Source organism: Strigops habroptila, chromosome 3 (genome assembly GCF_004027225.2).
Source record: "Strigops habroptila isolate Jane chromosome 3, bStrHab1.2.pri, whole genome shotgun sequence".
Lineage (NCBI taxonomy): Eukaryota > Metazoa > Chordata > Aves > Psittaciformes > Psittacidae > Strigops > Strigops habroptila.
The window spans coordinates 72859311-72875109 of NC_044279.2; the positions used below are offsets into that span (position 1 = coordinate 72859311).

At 42.3% G+C, this 15799-nt stretch overlaps 1 protein-coding gene across 1 annotated transcript in view; it reads right to left on the minus strand.

The window, feature by feature from the left end:
- Positions 1-404: 404 nt before the first annotated feature.
- The window catches only part of NUAK1 (NUAK family kinase 1), a 49265-nt gene continuing 33870 nt past the window's right edge, over positions 405-15799 (minus strand). Inside the window, exons 3-7 of the mRNA XM_030478900.1 lie at positions 14316-14467; positions 12958-13023; positions 5940-6059; positions 5502-5634; positions 405-4475 (exon numbers count right to left, since the gene is read on the minus strand). Of these exons, the coding sequence (XP_030334760.1) occupies positions 3322-4475; positions 5502-5634; positions 5940-6059; positions 12958-13023; positions 14316-14467 (1625 nt within the window). The 3' untranslated portion in view covers positions 405-3321. The remainder of the gene's footprint in view (positions 4476-5501; positions 5635-5939; positions 6060-12957; positions 13024-14315; positions 14468-15799) is intronic.

Here is a 15799-nt window from a genome sequence, read left to right on the forward strand (position 1 = left end):
CTTACAGAGAGGGGAAAGGACTGTGACCATCTATCCCTAGGCTAGAGATGAGTTGTGCCATGCGGGGTCGGCCAGCCTGCTCTGTCTCACCTGCAGCACACCTAGCCCACAAACCTCATTCTTCTCCAGCAGAAAAAACCCAGGGAGCTACCCTTTTCCACCAAACACTTCTATAGCTGAAAGCTCTGGGTGTTCTGCAGTGCCAAATCCTTCGTAGCACGGGAGTCTCTGCGGCCACCCACAGTATATTCAAATGCACAAACGAGCCAAGAAGCTTTGCATAAACAACTTGGTACAATGTGCTGAGATGCTGCTGTATTTCTGCATGACAAGTTCATTACCATTTGGCCTCGGCTTATGCTGATGTACAGTGGAAAAGAAAAGGGAAAGAGAGAGAGAGACTCTTCACAGTTACATTAATTTCCTTTTATTTAATAAAAAACAGTATCAGATTAAAAATACAAACACTTCGGGTGATTATCCAGCGTTTTCCCCTGTGTGCCTCGTAGAGCTCAAAACAACCAAGGATTGGGAGAAAAAAAAAAAAAAACAAAAAAACCAAAAAAAAATAACACCAAACAATTTTGGCCGGAGCTGTAAAATAATGTTGCACCAATTAAATTACACCAAATATATTATTATACCTTTGAAATGGCTTTCAGACCAATAAATAAAAAAAAAAAAGAGACAAATTCAAATAAAAAAGTCAACTTTGTATTACAAAAAAATTAAATAAAAATCACAACACTAATAATAACAATGTGCAGTCAAGTTTGTTGGTTTTTTTTTCTTCTCTTCTAGGAATGATAACATGCCAGTAAACATGTAACATGCCAGTAACATGCCAGTAAATCCCTACGTAACATTTCCAGTTTGGCAGCAAGCAGTCACTCACTCATTCACATTTGTACACAAGGAAGCAGGCCTGGGCAAAAGCCTCGGGAGATAGGAGCCTTCAGGTGCTCCTCACTTCCCGGCCACAGCAGGCTGAGTTCCCTTCCCTTTGTCCTGAAACCTCTCTAAATGCATTCAAGGTTTAGCACCAGATCTGCAGGGAAGGTGTCAATCAGCATAACCCTGCCAAAGTGATGCTCCATCACATCAGCAGGACAGCGCTGATTTATACCAGCTGAGAATCTGGCTCTGATGCTCCGGGCCACCAGTTAAACGCCGTGGCTGCAAAGCACATCCATCCTTGTTTCAGACAGGCCATGGAGATTACATCCAGTTGTTTTAAAATGCACCACAGCAAACTTGTTAACTCAATACACTGCAAAATGGGGTGTTGATATGGGATGGGCTAAAAGAGCACATGCAGGGCCTGTGAGAAGATAGGACATCTGAGTATCATACAGAGAGGTACACACCTGTAAAGAAATGACCTGCAGTTGCCCTTCCTGAGCCAAAGTCCAATTGACTGCGTGAGAGTACATCTCTCATAGATTTCACGGTATTGATGCCATTTACTCCGGGGCCAAATTTGGTCCAGTGTTTCACAATTAGTAAAGGTTCTCCACAGAGGCAGTTTCACTGATTTAGGAAACTCACACTCGCTCTCTTTATGCTAGGTAGCCCAGCTGATTTTTAGGAGGAACCAGCAGACTTAAGTACCATGATACACCAAATGAAGAATCTGCCAGTGAAATAACTCCTTGCCCCAGATACCAGTTATTTATGGGGTTATCTCCAGCTTCCAGGGGATCCCCGGAAGAACTCTATTCCATTTCCTCATGTCGTCTAAGATTTGGGACACAGTGGGCCAAATTCTGCTTTCAGCTCCAGTTACAGGGTAGGAGTGAGAACAGGGCTTGCTCCAGGTATGTGTGCAGACTAAAGTTTTGCAGCTGTGGATCATTTGACATCATAGGCTGAAACCTGCCACTGACTCACACCAATGCACCTCCAAGAAAGCCAGGGGCTATGTGCTCACGGAAATGAGACTGAAATGGGCCTTAAGATTCCAGTTTGCCCAGGCCTGTCAAACACACAGTGCCTTTCTGACGTAGGCTTACATTCAGGTAATCCAGTAGACCCATGTGGTACCTTTATGGGAGTTGAAGCCTTCAGTCTGGATAGTGAGTAATGTCTGAGAACACAAACATATCCTACTTTTTTTTTTCAAACTGGTATCATTGCACACGCAGTACCAGCTACACTATATAGAGAGAGGTCTGCAATTTTATGCTATGTTATCGAATCTACCATTATCATTTCATCGTTCAAGTCTTTCTGCTCCATTACTACTAACTAGAAACATTTTCAATTGGAGAAAGGCATCTTCCCACTAACTTTCTGACCTCTATCCATTTCCTACATGCTACAACCTTTTCCTTACCTAACATCCTGGTTGCAAACTACCTGTTACCCTCAAATACTATAAAGTGGCACCTTGCTGACAGTAACTGAACTCTAGATTGGAGGATCAGTTAACCCTTGAGACCCTTTATTAGATCCATCTTTGTCTGGGCATTCATCTGGCTGGCCATTTTGAGAGGCACAAATTGAACACACAGGTTGAAATGCCTTAAAAGGCCATTTAGCTGCTGCTAACATTCATTCCTTCCAGTTCTCATTATCGTTTCTGTGACTCTGCTTTTGCTGGTAGGAGTGGTAGCTGCAAACAACCTCAGGGCCTCCTGCTTGCTGAAGAGCAATGGCTTAGGGAGGGGTCAGATGTGAATGCCTGCTCCACTGCTTGTTCACATAGACTTCGTGAGGTTATTCTAGGGTGAGTCTCTCAAATTATCTGTCTCAGAACGCACCCAGAACCTCTCATGTCACCTTGGTGGAAGGGACCTTGGCGACCACCTAGCCAGGCCTCCCGCATAATGCTAGCCAAAGGTTCCCAACGTGCAATGACTGTATCCAGATGAATAATTTCAGGGAGAAACAAACGCTCTCTTTCTAAAAGACATCCAAATTTGACTTGAAGAATTCAGCTCATCTCTTGATAAAGCTAATCTACTATCAATTACAAACCTCCCAAAACATGTGTCACTCACTTCCAGTTTTAATTCTGTCTAGCTTTGACTTTGAGCTATCAAATCTCGATGCATTTGTCTGCTAGATCCTGATGTGCTTTCACCAAGTATACGAAAAGACCAAAGATTTTTCTCTGGTCAGGTAGGTAATATTTTGAGGACACAAAATTAGAGAAGTGTGAGATGGCTTTGGGGCTATTTTACTAGGAGTTCAGCTAAGAAGGTCCAGCCAGCTCCTTCGAAGCAAAACCTACCACTGTCAGCAAATCAGTGACCTGGCTTACTCCATCACAAAGGTACACAGAAAATCTCCCTTCCCTCCCTTTCCATCTTCCCTCTGCTAGTTGAGCTTGTTGCAGATCTCTAGGGCTTTCTTGTAGACCTGAGTCACGTCATCCATGTCTGTGAGAAGGGAAAAACTGCTGTCCCCCAGACGGTTGCGATAACGCTTTAGGTACTGTGGCCGTGGTCGGTTCTGAAGTCCTTCGAAGTCTTGGATCTGGAGGAAATTTTCAGCAGAGACACAGCTCCGTATCCTCTGTCTGTTTGGCCTGTTCTCTTGCAAATCCAGCAAATCAAAGGAGTCATTGGACAAAATACTGTCATCGCTAATCACGCTGGAGGGGCGACTGTAACTTCGAGGTAAGGCATCCCCAGGCAGGACCACTTCTTCCATGGCCTCCAGCGTTGGTGTGTCAGGGCTAATCAAAGCAGATTCAGTGCTGCTGGTAGAATACTTGCTGTTATGTTTCAAGATGCCCTTACGCCTGCAGGAATGGCTGTAAGACCCATTTCTGGATGGCTCAGTGACCCCCGGAGATGTGTCACTATTTACTGTCTCATCATTATTGTCCAAGAGCTCAGAAGATTCACTTCGTTCTGGAGAAGAGTAATAGCCGGACTCCCTCTGCTGAGTCTTCTTTAATATTCCTTTTTTTGGCATTAGTGAAGACTGCTTAGTGCCATATTTACCCACTACCTCTCCCTCCACAACACTTTTAATGGCTATGCCAGTCCTACACAACTCTTGCTCCAGCTTAAAAGCAGAGGGTAACACTGGGCTGACCACTCCTTCAATGAAACCTGCACTGTGAGATCGATGTTCGCTGTTGCTCCTTTTTTTCAGGATGCCTTTGGGTCTCTTGGAGGTGGGTTTGGATGCATTTTCAACTCCTCCTTCCTGGATGGACTGTGCAATGTCATTTTCCTTTTTTGATTTTTTCAGAGACCTTTGTCTCTCTAGTGTGACTTCAGGAACTTTGGGCTTAGAAAGGCACTTCATTTTGGTATCGGTCTCTGGTTGGAGGCCAGTAGAACGGTGATGCCAGTCAATGAACCTTGCCAGCAATGGGGACTCGGAGTCCCTCATAGCATCACAGTCACAAACACTACTCTTGTAGCCCCAGTTCACCCACCAGTGGTTGGCAATGTCTTCAATGGTTGCTCGACGTTCAGGGTTCACCATCAGCATCCATCTGATAAGACCACGAGCATCTATGGACAAAGAATGGAATATAACATGTTTACGTATGGACATTCTTAGTTTTGTCAGTTTAAAATGTAAGTGTGAAGCCAATCAAATGAGCAACAATAATGCTTCTTACAACAGGAGAAGTGAAAGGGGGCAAAGCTTTGGCCATCAGTCAACACTGGAAAATGCATTTGAGTACTACTTCTTATCAGAAGAATATGATTCACCCCAAGAAATGTACACACAAAAATTATCAAATTAATATTTATACTGTATTAGTCAGTGAATAGTTCCATATTACTGAAAGAAGTCAGCAACCTATTGACCCTAATAATTGCAAATCTTAGAGGAAAACAAAGGGGAACTGGGATACTGTAAATGATCTACACATTACTGCTTTTGTATTTACTTTTTCCATAAACAGTGTAGTCTTCTGTATATTTTAAAGGTATATTTTCAAATGATACAATATTTATTTAAATATAACACATAGACAAATTTTTAAGGCTGTAAGGAGTCACTATAATCAATGACCTGGACTTAGCTGATGCTATTCTGTCAGGTGACTGCCTAATGTGTTATCCTCGAAGTAGAAGTAAATATGAACATAGTGGCATTAATTCAGATTTTGGCCTGCCTTCTTGGATAAGAGACTGCATTGCTCTGACCATTCATGTTCTCTCTGCTAGCGATATACCACAGTGTAGTTAGCAAGGAATGATCTGTACCAGTATGTCGTATCAGTTTACAGCTTGTCTGAACAATTCCACTTGAAATAGCTAGCAGACCTTCCACTGTCATAGATCTGTTTAAAAGAGCCCATTACAGCTTCGCCAAGGCAATAAAATCTATCTGCTACAGAACTTTATTTCAAAAGGGCTTTTGGTAAATGCTGCACCCAGATAGGAATATGAAATCAATAGGGGAATGAGAGATTTTTTTTCTTCATCATTCTAATATGACACCAAAACATATCAGAAGGGGCCAGGCAAACCCTCCATTTGGAACTCCTGTCAGCTCAATACGTTGCCCTCACTCCTTTTTTGTACCTGAGGTCTGTGTTGGCTCACGATACTCTCCACTGCTGATCTGCCTGATGAGATTTTTGTGATCGAAGCCATCAAAGGGCATCGTTCCATAAACCAGAGTGTAAAGCAATACACCAAGGGCCCAGCTGTCAACCTGAAATACAGAGGCAATCCATATGAAGCCCAGGAAAGCTGATCCCCACCCTTCTCTTTGCCATTAGCACCACAAGAGCAGCATCACATCCAGCTGTGCCTACTGGTGGGCAAACCCGTATCTAACATCTGACCAACCACAGACAAGGCAAACGAAAGCAAATGAAGGCAGCTTGAGAACTTACAGTATGGGAGAGATCCAAGCAAACCCACATGTGAAATAACACTAGCATTAAAACTAAACCTCAAGAACATTATCATCAAAGACATCCCCATACCATCACCGGAAAATCTGAGCCTTCTTACCTCTGGGCCTCTGTAAGGTCGTCCATTAACTATTTCAGGGGAAGCATACAGTGGGCTTCCACAAAAGGTCTGCAGAAACTTGTCTTTGTGGTAAAGGTTGGAGAGTCCAAAATCAGCAATCTGCAAACAGAATTGCACAAGGCATCCATAGTATTAACATTATATTAATGCAAAAGAAAATTCTTTATCAGGAAAGACTTAGCTATATTCGACCCTGCTGGAGGGCAGGGATCTCTACCTGGAAAATCTCACAGGTTCCCTGGCCAACCCATTATTCTACTCTTTAAAGATCCTCCAGGGAAGGAAAAGGGTTCCCAGGTTAAATCCAAGGAACAAGGATGCTTTGGTTCCATTCACAGACAGGTCACTGACTGACTACACAACCATCAGTCAGTAATTTTATCCCGGATGAACTGCATATACTTGCAAATACAAACTTATACTGGGAGGCACTGGGCCTGCTGTCCACTGATTGCTCTTCACCTTGAACAATCCTTAATAGCAAAGGAAAGCAAGCAGAAAGTACGACTGTTCTTATCACACACATGCAAGCCAAAAGCCAAGACCTTGAAATCCAACAGGAGGAGTGAAACAGAAGTGTCACAGGAAACCAAGCGTTACCGAAGAAAGTGATTTTTTAAATCATCTGGAACTTAGCTACACTTGAAGGGGGGAAAAGTGAGGAACTCTCTAACCCTTCCAGATTCAGGGACTCCGGCTGAGGAATCTGAGCTGTTAAGCACATGAGATGTCTATCATGAGATAATAAACACAAGTCTGGTTCCTAACTGGAAACAATAGGCCCAAATCCGGCTTTCCCAACACAAACAAAACTTCCCTTGAGACTTTGGGAATTTCGCCTATGTAGGAATTGCAGGATCAGGTCCAAATATTTTGTTTACTTCAATTCTCTGTTTTTGTTCTTACAAAACAAAGGCTGAGGATAGCGACACTAAATACTGCCACAACCTTTGCATTTCCTTTGTTTCTCTAGCACAAGGCAACACATCTCAATTTTTATCTTCTTTAAAACCCAAACACTTCTGATTCCCAGGGATACTTTTATTACTGCCCACTATCGACATAAGACGTACATAAAAGACATAAAGCACAGGCATAAAAAAAGGTATTGTAGCTATAAGAGACAGGAGTTTTCTCTAGGTTTTCTTCACCTTATTCGGTCTTTTATACCACAAAGAAATTAAATCCCAGGAATTATCACAGGAGAAAATTCAAGAAAATACAAATTGAACAGAAAAGGATTTACCAGCAGCATCATTCACTCCTGCTTTCTAAAACGTGTATCATCAGTGCCTCTAATACCTGTTTTAATTGCAATGTCTAGTGAACTCTTAGGAGACATAAAGCCTTTGTCTCTACTGTCTAAACTTCTACATGACACACCTAAAAATGTCACAGTTGAGAGCAAAATGAACAAAGCTGGTGAAGTATGGACGGAAGTTCCCAATTATCTTTCTTTACCCCAAAACAGAAATATGTATATATACACTTTATAAATAGATATAGATACTTTCATGATAGAAATATAAACTTTTCAAAAAAATACCATTTTCACAGAATTTTTAAAGTCACAGTGCAAATATGAGATTTCACACTTCACCCTCTTCTATTTTGATATTCTGCAGGTGTTCCACTGACAATTTGGACCCATAATATCCTGCTCAAAGAGCATCTGATTCCTGTTCATTAATGTTAATTCATCTCCCCGTATCCATTCACAGTTTGCATTCACTCAGTCCCTCAGACAGTGTATTATCAACCCACAGCAGAAAACTCAACCCTTAAATAAATGTGGTTTGTAAAAATCTTCATTGTATGGCTGGAATGTCATTGAAAACAGCTGGTGTACAATTGCAGTCTGCAAACATATTCTCATGGCTCAGATTGCACTTAATTGCCCTAAATTCCACTTTCTTATCAAGTCACCCTGCCTGGCTTGCAGGAAGTTGGTTTTAAGCCTTATGAAGTGTGCCCTGTCAATCAGGGGAAGAATGGGATCATTTCAAGTGTTAAAAATTCGTGCTGGTCATAGAGTTTTATTTTAGTTCAGGATGCAGCTAAGACAAGGACAAACACTGCACAGTGTGATTCCTTAAGAAAATACATTCCCTTAACACCATGGAATGTATAAAATGCGTGTGGATGTGCATGAATATATATATAGGGATACACATACCATTGTTCACACTAAGAAACTCTCAGACTTGGGCATTCATGTTTTCATTTTGACCATTCAGGAAAAGAGTATTTATGTTACAGTCCACTCCCATACTCACAGACTGATGTTTATCAGCTTTTCCCATTAAAACTGTCATGCCCCCCAAAACAAGATTAATAGAAGCCAACATTACTTCATGTTCTTGGCACTTAAATGGATCTAAGGCATCAAGTCAAAAAAACTTCCTAAATTGGGAGGAGCAAGGAAATGGACTTTTATTCCACTCACTTCAGGAGGTATATGTTTCATATTTTCTGTTAACTATGATAAACCAGATGTGGTTTATTGTTTAAGTGTGGACTATAAATTCCATGAAGTTCACACTCATGGAAATTGTCAGTTTTATCCCACTTAAGAATCTGTCTCTTTGTACTGTAGAAAGAGAAATAATTAGGTCTCTCAAAGCAAATGAAACGTATGTGCAGTCAGTGAGACTTACAGCAAGGTAAATCCCAATTACATATACTTACTCTGTAAATATGAAACCCTCATGGGTTTTTAGTGGTTAGTCTGCTTGGTGTCCCCTTACCAGCCCAAGAGAAAGTGCAGTTAGCAGGATTATGTTACTATTATACTTGCATTTTTCTCTCATTCTATCAATTTGGGGTTGATCATACAGTTTACGTCAATGTCTGCTAGACATCTCTTTTAGGTGCAATTCCCAGCCCAGGATCTGCCACAGCCCTGCTGTGAACAAGGAGGCCCCCTCCATTGTGCCAGGTTACATGACAGAGGTGTCCTTGGGGATAGGCTGGGACACAGGGCAGGGACACAGTATTTGGACAGGCCAGCAAGAAGCACTAATTCCCTGGCTGCTACACTGGGCTGCAGTTTCTCTCCACCTCCCTGCATGCAGTTTTGGGGAGAGCTGAAGTGCTTGGAGACATGTGGTCCTCATCAGGCCACACTGCAGGAGCTATGAGTGAATGGAGGCAACTATTCACTGCCTCACCCCACTGCTATTTCTTGTAGTAAATCCATACCTATAATGAACCAAAAAGTAACATCCTCAGTCCTTTTAAAAATAATGAAGAGAAGAAGGCACTAGAAGGCGGCTTTTTTTAAAACTGCCAAAGGCATATGCCTAAATCCATCACGAATCCATCACAAAGGGCTTTCTAGCTCACCAGCTCAGGGCAGCTCTTTTGGTGCTTTGGGGCTGCCTTAGCCCTGCTGCCTGTCTGACTCTGCCCACTTCCAGCTGTTTTGGGATTATGAACAATGATGTCCTTTTGATGGGATGAAAATGACAGTGACAGGCTGCTCTGCCACTGCATGGTGGGGGCAGCAGCCGTACCCACCCCCAGGAACCCAGGGCAAGCAGAAGGGGCAGCTCCAAGCTACCCGGAGCTGGAGGGTCAGTCAGCAAGTGAAGAACAGAGTAAATTCTAAGGTGAACTGTGCTGTTAGCAGCTGGCACATGAATGTGAGGAAGGAGGGGCTTGTACATGCTGCAGAAACCCTTATTTCATTGCCACATTATTTCTTTAAAGAACACGGCACCATGAGCAAGGTAAGAAAGCAAAGAACGCTCTTCTGCCCTCGGAGGCTGCAGTGTCTTAGCAAGATTTAGCTCTAGGATTGTGCCTCACTATTGACTTCCACAAACAGGGAAACATCCACACTCAGGGTTTCCGCTACATAGTTGGGTGCGTATCTGGGGAGCAAGACAAGGTACTGTTTGATTAACTGGCTGGATGAACTCCCTTGTACCCCACAGATCTGTGTGCATGTTCAGTCTCACAAGTGTTTAAAAGTCATTTTATTCACTTGGCTTTGCTGCATTTAGGGGTTTCAAGTAATAGTTTGCAGGAAATATTACCACATACACCAAGTCCCTGAAAAACATAATTATATACCACAGAGCAGATTACTTTCTTCCCCTCATCACCTTCCACCTCTGGCCTGTGGACCTGCAGAACTCTTCAAAATGTGTAATTTTTTTGTCAGCTTCCAGACACTGGTGTTTCCTAGTTGCTGTACTCCAACACGACTCCATTTCCAGAGACTTTTTCTCACTACCATAACTCCATACACTGCTTCATGACCTTCTTTTAATTAGCTAAGATTTAAGAATGGTTTCCAAGTTAGTGTTGTAGCATGTAAAATGGCTTGGGGCCCTTTTAGGTCAGATAATAATTTCTAACAGATTACATGTTCTCTCCATTTCCTGTTCTAAAAGTATTACTTAAGTTGCTATACGTGGATCTAATTTTACTACATCTTATTTTTTCCTCACATTGCTATGACATGTTTGTGTATATCATAATGTATAGATCACTGGTTTCTTCAGAAACATGCATTTAATTGCACATTGCACCCAAAACCAAAGGGATTCCTTTCATTTTCTCATTCTTAAAATCAAACTGCCAATGTTGTAAGTGCTTTGTAATCCACTGAATGAAATATAAATACTGGGAAAGTACAGATAAGACTATCACTCCATTTCTAAAAAATGCCTTCCACTGAGTATTTGAAGCCATTAGTCAATACCAAACCCCAAACTGCATAGTTCTTTTTTCTGCCTGAATAAACCATATATAAATACTGTCAGAATGAGGACCTCATAATTTTAATCCTAACAAATAATTTACTATTCCTTATGTGTTTCCTTGCCAACGGTTACTGTTTGGTGAAACAAAAAGTAGGAAGTAAAATTCTGTGCAAGTAACATGGAAACTACAGTAACATACTCAAAGCTTCAGTATCAGGGAAGTAGTGGCAGTGTGCTTAACATCAAGTATTCAAAGCTGATCTTAGTCATGAGGTGTAAAAAACAGAGAGCAGGGAGAAAAAGGAAAACAATACAAATACTATCTCTTGAAGTAATCCAAATTCAAGCATTACTGATAGCAAGATGTATGAAATACCAACTGCTTCCCAAGTCTTGTCTGATTTTTAGCTTCATAAGACCCTTTGCAGAAATGGTTGACAAGGGACAGCAAGGGAGCTTGCAGCCACCTACCCATGCCATGGCAGCCTTGCCCTCTCAGAGCAGTACCTTACAGTTTGCAGAGAAGAACCTGAGGAAAAGCTGGAAATGTGCAAAATACCTACATGGCAGCTTAAACACAGTGCAGTTCAGGAAAGCAAAGCCTTCAAGAAAAAGGTGTCCAAAGACTGGCAGGGATGTGGGGAGTCACGGCTACCCAAATGTCTTCCACAGCAGTGCCACTCACTATGGCAGCTGAAATGCATCTGTGGTTCTAAAGCCCCTGGGTCAGGCCCATGGTCTGGACCCAGACATGAAGCTACCTGTCCCAGCCCCATCCTCCTGCTCTACCCACAGGACAATTAGACTCCCATAAGAAGAGCAGGGAGGGAATGGAGCCTTCTGACAAAGCACAGCTCCCTGGAGGCCTGGGAAGTGATTGGTTTTGCATATGAGGACCACAGCGCTGAGATCCAGCCCACTGCAGCTAGCAAATTCCCCAAATTCCTCTTTTCTCTCAAGAATTCTCTGATTAGCTGGGAAGATAGTTTGGTGTGTAATGCGGAAAGAAAGGTCACTTTGCCTGCGGAAGCCTGTTTCATATACAATGTCCTAGAAAGGCTACTTTCTGTTTTCAGCGCTGCTGAGAACAGCTTGGGCTGCTGCAGCCAGTGTCCCGGCAGGGACAGGAGCAGGGAGGTTTGCTCTAACGCTGAATGTTAACAGCAAAACGTCCAAGTATTGCATTGGACAGGTCTTCTGTAAAAGACTATTTTTAGAAACCACATATTTATGTGCCTTTAATCCACTAGTTGATCCAAGTTAGCTTCTGTCATCAGCATTACACAGATGGCAGCTACCATATGTTACTTTCCATTTCCATTGCACATCAGCTTAAAATGAAGACAATCTCTCCTACGTGCAGCACAGAAGGCAGTGCTTGCAGCCCCACGGCTTTCAGTGGAGACAAAATGAAGATCCAGGCTATTTAGGTATTTGGCTATGCAGTGAGCTCCCTGATTACTTTGTTAATTAAAAAAGGATGCCCAAGCATAATTAAAAAAGGATGCCCAAGCATCAGCAGAAACTCCTCAGCATCCTTCCTTCTGCCCATAGATGAGTACACCCAGCCACCCTCACATCCAGCTATCCAGGCAGGAACAAAGTGGAAAGTGAAACAGGTTCAGCTACCTGGAAACTACACTTATCTCTGCATTATTTCTTTGTGCTACAGTTATTAGGAAAAAAAGAAGAAGAAGGGAAAAAAGGTCATTCCCATGCTTTCACTAGGGAGAAATGACATGGAAATGACATCACTGGCATCACTATCCAAAGTATACGTTTGTGTCTGGAGTTCCAAGGCCATTTCCTAATGAAGCACATGTGCTTTACTAGGTTTATTTTGAAACTCTATTTGCTTATTTTCCAGCCATGATCAAAAGGACATTCAAAGTGTGCTCTTGAGGAGAACTAGGAGGCACTTGAACCCTGTAGACCAGGAGAGTTTTTTCCTAGCTCCAGCAGCAGCCAGCAATAATATCATTCGTACAATAAACCCAACTGCACGAAATGCTCTGCTGTTTCCTACCACTAAATAGACACTGCTTTGGGAACCGTGGCCCTTGGGTGGCAGGACAGGGCCATTTCCCCCAGGTCACACAAAGCTTCATTTAGCGTGTATGACCAGTGACCGATGGTGCTCTTTCCCCAACCTCCAAACCCCTGAGCCTCTTGCCAGAATCTGTTGCTTAGCAGTTGTTGCCGTAACACTGGCTCTTCTAAGACCTTGGATAAAAATGTACAAAACATGCAAACCCATTCTGAGAAGTTGAGAAAAAGAATCCTACCTTAATATTAAAATTGTCATCAAGAAGGATGTTTTCCAATTTTAGGTCCCTGTGGACAACACCATTCTGAAAGAAGGAAAAAAAAAAAAGGGGAGAACATGAGAAAATATTGGGAAAACTAAAGTGAGCTGGCAGGGTGGTCTTTGCATCTACATTTCAGGACTGATTTCACTGTCATAACACTCACGGCCCAGTGACTAGTGACAGGCGATGCATTAGTCACTTGGTGTGTGGTTAAGGGAAGAATGACTGGAATCTGTCCTCCCACAAAGCCTCTAAAACAGCAGGGGGGTAGGGGAATAGAGGGCTGGGGGGTGTCTTTTCGGAACTTAATTCCAGTCTGAATCCTGCCCCCACTGCGTGAAAGCAATATACTCTTCCCAGGCACCAGAAAACAATATCTGTCAATGACATTAGTCCTTACAAAAGCCCTCATTCCTCCAATGTGCAGCCATGTGGATTGGGAGGTTACAATCCTAAAGGGCTGTAAATGTTAAGGATGGCAGTGAACAAGCTGGGTTTAGGTCAGAGCCTTCTTCAAAGAAATTTGGGAAAGATGAACTGCACAGGAAAGAGAGCTGCAGCTTTTCAGCACTACAGTGAGGACTTTGAAAACCTCTCTTGTTGATCAGAATTCAAGTGGAGATTAAAGTGTTTAAGAATTCAAATAAAAAATGGTGCTAGCAGCTCAGTGCCTTTAGCCTCATGCAAGTTTTTGCTCTGTGCAGTTGATTCATAAGCAGGGATAAAAGGTCCATGATGACAGTCAGTCAGATATGTTGGATTTAGTTGTTTAAACTGTCATTTTAGTGGGTACCATGATGGATAAAGTCATTAGCAAAGCATCTTTCTAGTGCTCTTGCCACATCTGGAAAAGTTACTTTTGCCTATCCAAAACGAGTACATGCTAAAGCTCATATATGAACACCTTTCTCTTGGCTTTTTTCTTTTATATATTTTATCTCCTAAAGTCATTCACTTGCATATTCAAATTGCAAACCATCATTCATTGAATTTATTAATAGTAATGTTGTAGAAATTCTATAGGATGCCTTTTCTAATTAATGCTGTTAATTGTTTTTTTTAATGTCAAGAGAATTATTTCAAAGGCAAAAAAGCAATGTAGGGCTAATGTAAGGGAGTGGCTCGAATCTGACATACCGCAGGAAAACATCCTCAGTCTTTAAAAATAGGCAGCAAACAACTGTAGCACTTTTAATGAAGATCTCCTGTTGTACTGATACAAATCACATGTTGTGGTATTTAATAATGAATGCTGTTGCCGCAGACAAACTTTGAAATATACAAGTCACTAGCAGCCTTCAAACAGCATTTTTAATATCAAATCCTTTTCTCACCTTGTGGCAGTAATGTACAGCAGAGACTATTTGCCGAAAGAAGTGTCTTGTCTCTCTCTCGCTTAATCGCCGCCTCTCACTGATGTAATCATATAACTCTCCCTTGCTTGCGTACTCCATGATGATCACAATCTTATCTTTATTTTCAAACACTGCACAGGATAAAAGAAAAGAAAAAACATCACAGTTGATTCAATATGGTTGAAAACTGATACGTTAAGAAGTGAAGAAGACTCAGGGTGACTGAACACATCCTATATCATCACTCCAGCCTGGAGAGATGTACTACTAACACCACTGCAAAAAGCAAGTTCCAAAGCTAAATTTCTCTAGAGGAAGATTACAACATTTCAGACCAAGAGAAGGAAGATGAGGCTATCTTCACTTTCCTGTGGCTACATGAAAGAGTGTCTTTGCCTCTATAATATGGGATCCCACGCTAGCAAAGTCAACTTGATCCTAATGAGGCGGACGCTTGTGCCAGTGATACCTGAATACTAATCCCCGCTTCGACTGGGGCTGCCTCTTACCAGTAGTCCTCTTGAGGCCAGAGAACAGAAAGAAACAGGAGCTCTCAAATAATGTGGAAAGGGTTAATAGAAGGCATAATAAACTTTGTCTTCAATGATTGGTTCATATAGGGTTACCTGTATAGAAGCCAATACTTTATTAGCTTATAATGACATTGGTTGGCTTTCACCTGCTGTCAAAACTCAACAAGTGAATTGATGCATGTGTCCTCTTCCAGCCCAATTCTGTGCAGCATCAAGGTGGGCACGGACACTTGAGCTAGCAGAGACCGCAATGTCTCTGGAGCTGAACAGCTCTTGTCAGCATGGTTCTTCACCCCATCTCATGCACCCAACTCATCCTCAAGCTTACTTATCCTCAAGCTTACTTATCTCCTGGCTCCACCGTGTGTCCCACCGCATGCTGTAGATATGTCTTTTGCCACTTGTGCAGAGCCAGCAACAATGCGCAACTCCCACGTAAGCAACAAAAGGTACATTCATATAATACACGTCACAACTTGACTGTTCTTTGGGCCTGAGGGTACTCTGTGCTACATGCTGTCAAGGTCCTCACTGGGAGTTGCAGATAACTAAACACTTAATCTAGTAAAGCAGGCTGTGAGTAGTCTCAAATTGCCATAGTGCCCTGGCTGCTAAATAGTTTTTCCCTTCTGACACCAAAAATCCACTGCGACCCGCTGGAAACTTCCTGCACCTGCCATAAATAACCACTGCTCACACTAAAACATTGTCATTTTCCTTTTTGTTTTATCTGTGGCAGCAGCCTGCTGAGGCTAGGTCACGTTGGCAGCAAAACATCTGCAAATTAATGAGGTTACAGGGTTGAGGTTATTACAAATGGATGCTACTTTTGACCAGCCCTACTGGAATGATGCCCTCCTCTATCTCTTCAGCAAAGTTCAGTCAGTAATCCTTCGTGTGTTTTTTTATTTAAGAAAAACAACAAAACCA